Source organism: Phoca vitulina, unplaced genomic scaffold (genome assembly GCF_004348235.1).
Source record: "Phoca vitulina isolate PV1807 unplaced genomic scaffold, GSC_HSeal_1.0 scaffold26, whole genome shotgun sequence".
Lineage (NCBI taxonomy): Eukaryota > Metazoa > Chordata > Mammalia > Carnivora > Phocidae > Phoca > Phoca vitulina.
Window position 1 is genome coordinate 20,234,643 of NW_022589729.1, and position 9,169 is coordinate 20,243,811.

The following is a 9,169-nucleotide window of genomic DNA, read 5'->3' on the forward strand; positions in this document are numbered from 1 at the left end:
TGAGAGAGAGTGTGCGAGCATGGGTAGGGGCAGGGAGAGGGACAAGCAGACTCTGTGCTGAGCATGGAGTTCCTACAGGGCTCAATCTCATGACCTGAGCCAGAATCAAGAGGTGGATGCTTAACTGACTGAGCACCCCAGGTGTCCCAGTTATATGTGAATTTTAAAAAATATCTTCCATGCTTTTCAACATTCTCATAATTTCTTGTACTTTTTTGAAATTATGGAATAAATGCCTATCATTTGTGTCATTTATTTTTTTTTAAGATTTTTATTTGAGAGAGCATAGGCAGGGGGAGCAGCCGGCAGAGGGAGTGGCAGGCAGAGGGAGAGGGAGAAGCAGGCTCCCCCATGAGCAGAGAGACTGACGTGGGGCTGGATCCCAGGACCCTGTGCCAATGACCCAAGCTGAAGGCAGACGCCCAACCAACTGAGCCACCCAGGCGCCCCTCATTTGTGTCATTTCTGAATTTCTTTCTTTCTTTCAAGATTTTATTTATTTATTTGTCAGAGAGAGAGACTGCACGAGAGAGCACCCACACTTGCACACAGGGAGAGGGGCAGAGGGAGAAGCAGTCTCCCCACTGAGCAAGGAGCCCAATGTGGGACTCGATCCCAGGACCCTGGGATCATGACCTGAGCCGAAGGCAGACACTTAACCAACTGAGACACCCAGGTGCCCCTCTGAATCTATTTCTATAATTTGATTTTTCTCCTCATTATGGATTGTATTTTCCCGTGTATTTGCTGCCTAATAATTTTTTTTTAAGATTTTATTTATTTGTTTATCAGAGAGAGAGAGCACAAGCAGGGGGAGCAGCAGAGGGAGAAGCAGGCTCCCTGCTGAGCATGGATCCCAATGCGGGACTCAATCCCAGGACCCTGAGATCATGACCTTAGCTGAAGGCAGACGTTTAACTGAGCCACCCAGGCGTCCCCCTAATAATTTTTTATTGGATGACAGACAGTGTGAATTTTACATTCTTGGGTGAATTTTTTTTTTTTTTGGTAGTTTAAATATTGTAAATATTGTGTTTATTCTGGGATGCTGTTAAATTACTTGGAAACGGTTTGGTCCTTTCATGGGTTGCTTTTCATCTTTGTTAGGTAAACTCAGAGCTGTCTTTATTCTAGAGTTACTGGCCCCACTACTGAGGCAATCCTTCTCAGTATTCTACGCTAGCCCTGTGTATTACAAGTTTGCTCCACTCTGATTGTTGGGAATATGAACTATTTTCAACCCTGTATATTTTCTGGGAGTTACTCTGCATCTTCTACCCAGTGGTTCTTTCACTGGTCTATGGCAGTTTTCTCACACTATGTGTTGATCAGTATACAACTGAAGACTAAAGGGAAATCCCCTGTATATCTCTGCAGCTCTTTCTTCTCCAATATTTTGCCCTGTAAATTATAGATGCCCTGATCTGTCCAAATTCTCAACTACACTCCTCAACTCAAGGAGACCCTGTGCCGTGTTTCTGTTCACTGTGCTGACATCAAGAAATTATCTCCTGCTATGTTGCTAGGTGATTCATTTTCTCTTCCTCTTCTCCCTGGGGCCACTCTTCTGCATTGCCCCTTGTCCACTTTAGGAAATCCTTTTTTTTTTTTTTAATTGAAGTATTATTGACACACAATGTTAATTGGTTTCAGGTGTACAACATAATGATTCAGGAAGTCTATATGTTATGCTATGCTCACCGTAAGTTTAGCTAACATCTGTCACCATACAACACTATTATGATATCATTGACTATATTTCTATGTTGTACCTCTTATCCCCATAACTTATGCACTCCATAACTGGATTTTTTTTTTTTTTTTTTGAGAGAGAGTGCACATGAGTGCATATGAGCATGGGGGGAGAAGCAGAGGGAGAGAGAGAATCTTAAGCAGCCTCCACACTCAGCATAGAACTCAACCTGGGGCTTGATCTCTCACTGAGATCATGACCTGAGTCAAAATCAAGAGTCAGACACTTTACTGACTGAGCCACCCAGGTGCTCCATAACTGGAAACTTTTACCTCCCACTCTCCTTCACCCATTTTGCCCATCCCCTCTGACATCCACCGTTTGTTCTCTGTATTTAAGGCTCTCCCCTCTGGCAATGTCCAGTTTGTTTTCTGTATTTATGGATGTTTTTCTGTTTTTTTATTTTTTTTTAAGATTTTAAGTAATCTTGGGGCGCCTGGGTGGCTCAGTCGTTGGGCGTCTGCCTTCAGCTCGGGTTGTGATCCTGGGGCCCTGGGATCAAGCCCCGCATTGGGCTCCTTGCTCTGTGGGAAGCCTGCTTCTCCCTTTCCCACTCCCCCTGCTTGTGTTCCCTCTCTCACTGTGTCTCTCTCTGTCAAATAAATGAATAAAATCTTAAAAAAAAAAAAGATTTTAAGTAATCTCTACACACAATGTGGGACTTAAACTTACAATCCCGATATTGAGAGTTGCGTGCTCTACTGACTGAGCCAGTCACGTGCCCCTTGTCTGTGTTTTTAGTCATTTAAGGTTGTGGAGTACTTCTTGTCCCTGCTATTTCCATGTTTAGAAGTGGAAGTCTCCCTAAAAGTGTTTAAGTACTTGGTCCTTCTGGTTGAACAGGTGCAAATAGCAATATAGCATTAATGTGTAATTAGTGTGATCTTGTGATGTCAGCACCAGCAAAATTTCTTTGGATTATATTAGATTCTAAAGAAAGTAAACTTGAGCAAATCTGTGAAGGTGTATTATAGGCTCTTCTAGGTCAAAGCAAATAGCATCTGATGATCCTTACAAACTGATATAGATTTTTAAAAAATCTTTTGCAAGATCGATATATGCATAACAGCTGGTTTGATTTGTCCCAGGCAATATACCATTTCTAGAACAAGAGCTGTAATTGGAATCACTATCTGATAAATTTTATGACCCTCAGTCATTCTCCAGGATCACAAGCTAAACAGGGGACTTGAATGGGGATATTTTAAATATCAACATCCCTGCACATACCAAGCTAGGAAGCAAGGATCAAGAAATACCAAAAAAACCTTACTATTGTGTTGGCCACATTTTCTGATCATAATGAGATACAATTAGAAATCAATAATGAAAACATAACTTAGGGATGTTTGGGTGGCTTAGCTGGTTAAGCATCTGACTCTTGATTTTGGCTCAGGTCATGATCTCAAGGTCATGGGATCTAGCCCTGCATCGGGCTCCGTGCTCAGCAGGGAGTCTGCTTGAGGTTCTCTTTCCTTCTCCCTCTGTCCCTCTCCCCACCCCCCGCTCTCTCTCTCTAAAATAAATAAATAAATCTTCTAAAAAACATAAGTTTTATTTATTATTATTGTTACTATTTTTAAAGATTTTATTTATTTACCTGACAGAGAGAGAGAGAGAGAGAGAGCACAGGTAGGCAGAGTGGTAGGCAGAGGAGAGGGAGAAGCAGGCTCCCCGCTGAGCAGAGAGCCTGATGTGGGGCTCAATCCCAGGACCCTGGGATCACCACCCAAGCTGAAGGCAGACACTTAACTGACTGAGCCACCCAGGCACCCCAAAAAACATAAGTTTTAAATGCACACATTTGGAAAACTTAAAACACATCTCTATGGACTTCTATGGAAAGAACAAGATCCATAGCTGAAATAAATAATTCAAGATACTGAGTATTGTTTAATATATGATTACCACTTATGTAATCATATATTACATTTGTGTATATATATTTGCAGGTATATATAAAAATTATTTGGAAATATACCTCCAAAATTTAACACTGGGCACTTGTATTGGGGGAATGTATAAAACCATGTAGATGGGATCGGTAGTAGGATGGAAACTTCACTGAATACCATTTCACACTTTTCATCTTTGATTTCCAGTGAAGGCTTTAGATGTCTACAGTCCTTGCTGACATTTTATTTTTTTTTTTTTTATTTTTATTTTTTTTTTTTTTTTAAAGATTTTATTTATTTATTTGAGAGAGAGAGAATGAGAGGCAGAGAGCATGAGAGGGAAGAGGGTCAGAGGGAGAAGCAGACTCCCTGCCGAGCAGGGAGCCCGATGCGGGACTCGATCCCGGGACTCCAGGATCATGACCTGAGCCGAAGGCAGTCGCTTAACCAACTGAGCCACCCAGGCGCCCCTTGCTGACATTTTAAATGCAGCCTCAAGTGAGACCCTGAGCTAAAACCACTCATCTAAGCTATTCCCAGATCCTATAGAGACTACTTAAAGATAATAAATGTTTATTGCTGGGGCGCCTGGGTGGCTCAGTCATTAAGTGTCTGCCTTTGGCTCAGGTCATGATCCCAGGGTCCTGGGATCAAGCCCCACATCGGGCTCCCTCCTCAGCGGAAAGCCTGTTTCTCCCTCTCCCTCTCCCCCTGCTTTGTATTTCCTCTCTCACTGTGTCTCTCTCTGTCAAATAAATAAATAAAATCTTTGAAAAAAAAATAAATGTTTATTGCTTTCAGCTGCTAAGTTAGTAATTTGTTATGCAATAGATAACTAATACACCAGTCCTCACAAAGGTTTTTGGTTGGAATTTCTGTTGCCCGTGTGGTTAGAAAAGTTTTAAGTAGAAATATGACAACTGGCAGAAGCAAATACTTTCTTAGGAAGAGCTTATTTTTGCTGTCCTGCTTCTCTCTTTAGCTCAGGGTCATAACGCTGGCAGGATGGGCAAGTGTCATGGCCTCCACACTACCAGGAAGTTCTACAGCCACTGACGAGATCAGAAGTGGCATGATGAACAGTACAAGAAAGCCAATTGGGTCACAGTCCTAAAGGCCAACCCTTTTGGAGGCACTTCCCATGCAAAAGGAATTATGCTGGAAAAAGTAGGGGTTGAAGCCAAGCAGCCAAATTCTGCCATCAGGAAGTGTGTCAGAGTCCAGCTGGTCAAGAATAGCAAAAAAAAAAAAATTTTGTACTCAGTGATGGTTGTTTGAATTTTATTGAGGAAAATGATGAGGTTCTGGTTGCTAGCATGCTGTTGTTGACATTCCTGGAGTTCGCTTAAAGGTTGTCAAAGGTTGTCAATGTCTCTCTTTTGGCCTTATACAAAGGCAAGAAGGAAAAACCAAGATCATAAGTTTTGATGGCAAAAACATGACAATAATAAATTTTCATAAACCAAAAAAAAAAAAAAAAAAAAGAAGAGCTTGTTTTTAACCCAGGTCTCGAAGAATTACTGAGGGTAAATTTCAAAGTAAGTAATAGTTCACATTGAGAGCCACAAAACACCTACAAGCAAAAGATATCATGAGTGAGAGCCAGAAAACCAATAAACAGCAGAAGTAGACATGTAAAGACTCCATATATTGAATTTTTACCAATGAAATAATCTAAAATGATTATGTTTAATATGCTTCAAGAGATAAAAGCAGGACCAAGAAACTATGAGCAGTAAAAGAAACCATAATGAACAACCAAGCAGATTTTTTTTAAAGAACAAAGTAGAACTTCTATAAATAAAAAATACATGATGTTAATTAAATAGTCAAGGACTGATTAAATAGTAGACTAGACACAATCGAAAAGAGAACCGGTGCAGTAAAAAATAGATCCAAAGAATTTATCCAGAATTCTGTCCATGGATTCAAAGAGAAAATATGAATGAAGGGTTAAGAGAAATGGAGGACAGAATGAAAAAGTCAAACATATAGCTCAGTGGAGTTCCAGAGGAGATGATGGCGGGATTGGGGATGAAGCAATATTTGAAGATAAAGAATTTTTCAGGGTTGTTGAGAGAGATCAATCCTTAGATACAGAAAGCCCAACAAAATCTCGAGGGAATAAATAAAATGAAATTCAACAGAAACATATCACAATTTAACTGCAAATCAGAAAAGAACGAGAAACGATCTTAAAAAGCAGAGTAAGAAAGAAAGCGTATCAGAGGAAATAATACAAGCAAAAACAAAAATTAACGAAATAGAGATAAAATGATGCCATAGAGGGATCTATAAAGACAAAGCAGGTGTTAAAATAGACAAACTTATATCAAGATTGATAATAAATAAGATTACATATGGCTCTTTGAGGAAGAGGTGGTCGCGGCTAAAGTGGAGGTTTGGGCACCTCCCTCCTGCTCCTGGCTCACCACCGTTCGCTCTCACTGAGGAACAAGTCAGTTAGGAAGCCAGGCCGCAGCTGTGGCTTTTAAAGACACCGGGAAGACACCCGTGAAACCAGAGGTGGCGATTTACCGAATTAGAATTACTCTAACCAGATGCAACGCAAAATCTTTGGAAATGGTATGTGCTGACTTGATCGGAGGCACAAAGGAAAAGAATCTCAAAGTGAAAGGACCAGTTTGGATGCTTACCAAGACTCTGAGGATCACTACAAGAAAAACTCCTTGTGGTGAAGGTTCTAAGACTTGGGATCGTTTTCAGATGAGGATCCACAAGCAACTGATTGATTTGCACAGTCCTTCTGAGATTGTTAAGCAGGTTACTTCCATCAGTACTGAGTCAGGAGTTGAGGATGAAGTCACCATTGTAAATGCTTAAATCAACCTTTTTAATAAATTGATTATCAGTTGTTAAAAAAAAAAGATTACATATGAATAATACCAGGAATGAAAAGGGGGACATAATTCTCTTAAAGTCTTTAAATATTATAGAAACTATCATGAACTTTATGTCAATAAATTAGTAAACTTAAGTGAAATGGATAGCATATTAGGATATATTTGGCTTCATATAAGAGAATACCTGATTGATAGTTGTTTGAGCAATAAGACATTTAATTAAAATATAGATGGATCTAGGGCAGACAGACGAATGCTTTCACATAGGTTTGGAACTAATCATTTTCCATACAATTTTTTTTTTAAAGTAAAACATTCATACATAGAAAAGTGTACAAATCAAGTATATATCTCAAAATAATTTTTTCACAAAATGAACACATCCAAGTAACCATCACCCAGATCAAAATATGGAGCATTACTATACAACAGAAGCCTCCATGTGGCAGTAATAATTTAAAGCTTAACCCTCAAAAGTTCTTTTAGTCCATATGGATTCAGCTGGCTTGTATTTTAAAAGCACAAACATTTTCCTGCCCACCAAGTACTAAAAGAGCTACGAATTGAAATGTTTGTTTGCCCCTAGAATTCACATTCTTGCCTCAGCTATGCCCACTAACTGCATTCTCTGATCCACCTGTGTGTGCTGAGGTTTCCAAGAGGTCCGCACATGTGGACTGAGACCAGTGCCATGGTCAAAGTTTTGGGATGCAGAAGTAGTGTACACCCTGAGGCCACCTAAGACCACTGAAGCCTATGCAGCAGCTTTGCCAAGGGGTGTATTGTCTTGCTAGGGACCACGTCTTTGCTTACGGTCCAGTGTGTGCAGCTCTGCTCTGTAGAAGTATAAGCTGTAATATCCTGACATAAGCTGTAGTCACCTGCCAAGGTCAAAATATGAGGTGGCTTAAGCCTTAAAGCCTCTTGCAGAAGTTAAAAGCTATATCTATACAACTGTAAAAACTCACCTGGCTTTAATATAACCTCTTAAATTGCCCAAGTCAAAATCTACTAAGTATACTCTAAAGTCTAAAGCTCAAAGATACTTACCCTACTTCATAAACGCCTCTCCTGTAGATATTTTGTCACCCAGAATTTAAATCCCTATTTATTCACCAGTGTTCACACCCAACATTTCAGATGTTGGGGGCTTTGAGGTTACACCCCTAAAATGTCGGTCTGTTTACTCCAGAGGCAAGGCCTGTCCCTGCATCTCTTATAGCATGGAAGACAACAATAATCAGAAGATTCTACTCTTCATCAGCAAGGCAGCTTCCTAGATGAAGGGATATCTGTGCCCACTTCCCCAGACTTATGACTTAGGTAACCCCCCACTCCTCCTTCCAGGGAAGCTAAGAGTGAAGGAGAAGAGAGAGGCCAGGAGAATTATCCTAGTGAACCTCTCCTCGCAGTGAAGGAAACACCAAGTGATGGAGAAATGTACTCTCCCCAAACCAATTAGTTTAAAGTATCAGAAAACCATGCATCAGAAGTGAGGAGATGATCTCATCCTAGCAGGCCAAAATTCCTCTAGGAGAGTGTGTACCAGACCCAGGGAAGGGAGTCAGGACTTATGTACATGACTTGCCAAAAAGCTAGAGCTTTGAGAAGGTGCTCAGAAAATCTAAAAGCAAGCAGTAAGGGAGCCAAGGAAAATCCACACTTCCTACTCTGTCTGAAAATAGCTAGGTCTTTATTAGTATATAAGAAGTCATGTTCTCTACAAAAAGGGAGCAAAAGGTCATAAAGAGGAAACAAAGGAGATGAAAGGACAGTACATGAAATACAAAGGCCACAAGAGAGATGAAAAGGCAGTTGGGTAAGGCATGGGAGAACTACAGAAAATCTACACATTAATATACAACAAAAAGAGGCTAAGAGGGCGCCTGGGTGGCTCAGATGGTTAAGCATCTGCCTTCGGCTCAGGTCATGATCCCAGGGTCCTGGGATCGAGTCCCGCATCGGGCTCCCTGCTCCTTGGGAGCCTGCTTCTCCCTCTGCTTCTCTCTCTTTCTCTCTGTCTCTCATGAATAAATAAATAAAATCTTTAAAAAGAAAAAAAAAACAAAAAACAAAAAGAGGCTAAGAACTCACATTATAGACAATGCAATAAATGATGTAAAGGACAAATATGAGAAAGTCCCTTAAAATGTGGAGGAAAAGGAGAAAGGATGAAATAATAAGAGAAAAAGATGACAGCAATAGAGGACAAAGAACAGATTGATTGATTTTTTTTTTTTAAGTTTTATTTATTTAAGTAATCTCTACACCCAACATGGGGCTCAATCTCATGACCCTGAGATCAAGAGTCACATGCTGTACTGACTGAGCCAGCCAGGCGTCCTGACAAAGAACAGATTTAAATCAAGAATTACTGCTGTTCTGGGGCACCTGCTGGCTCAGTTGGTGGAGCATGTGACTCCTGATCTCAGGGCGGGTGTGAGTTCGAGCCCCATGTTGGGTATAGAGATTACTTAAAATAAAATCTTAAAAAAAAAAAAAAAAAAGAATTACTGCTGTTCCTAAGGGAGGAAAAATGAACAAGAAGTCAAAATTGAAAGTTTTTGGAGCTAGAAAAAACCTAAGTATTAAGACTAAAGGGGATCACCGTGTTGAATGAAAATGAACAAATAGACCTACATAGACATACTCTGGCA

At 40.3% G+C, this 9,169-nt stretch overlaps 1 protein-coding gene and 1 pseudogene across 1 annotated transcript; both read left to right on the forward strand.

Annotated features, from left to right (window-relative positions):
- The first annotated feature begins 4,653 nt into the window (after window positions 1-4,653).
- On the forward strand, window positions 4,654-5,069 carry LOC116643608 (annotated as a pseudogene).
- A 170-nt stretch (window positions 5,070-5,239) lies between these two features.
- LOC116643365 (40S ribosomal protein S20-like) lies at window positions 5,240-6,492 on the forward strand. Its single transcript, XM_032422074.1, has 2 exons — window positions 5,240-5,243; window positions 6,101-6,492. Exons 1-2 carry the CDS (start codon window positions 5,240-5,242, stop codon window positions 6,490-6,492), a joined length of 396 nt encoding a protein of 131 aa, XP_032277965.1.
- The last annotated feature ends 2,677 nt before the right edge of the window (window positions 6,493-9,169 follow it).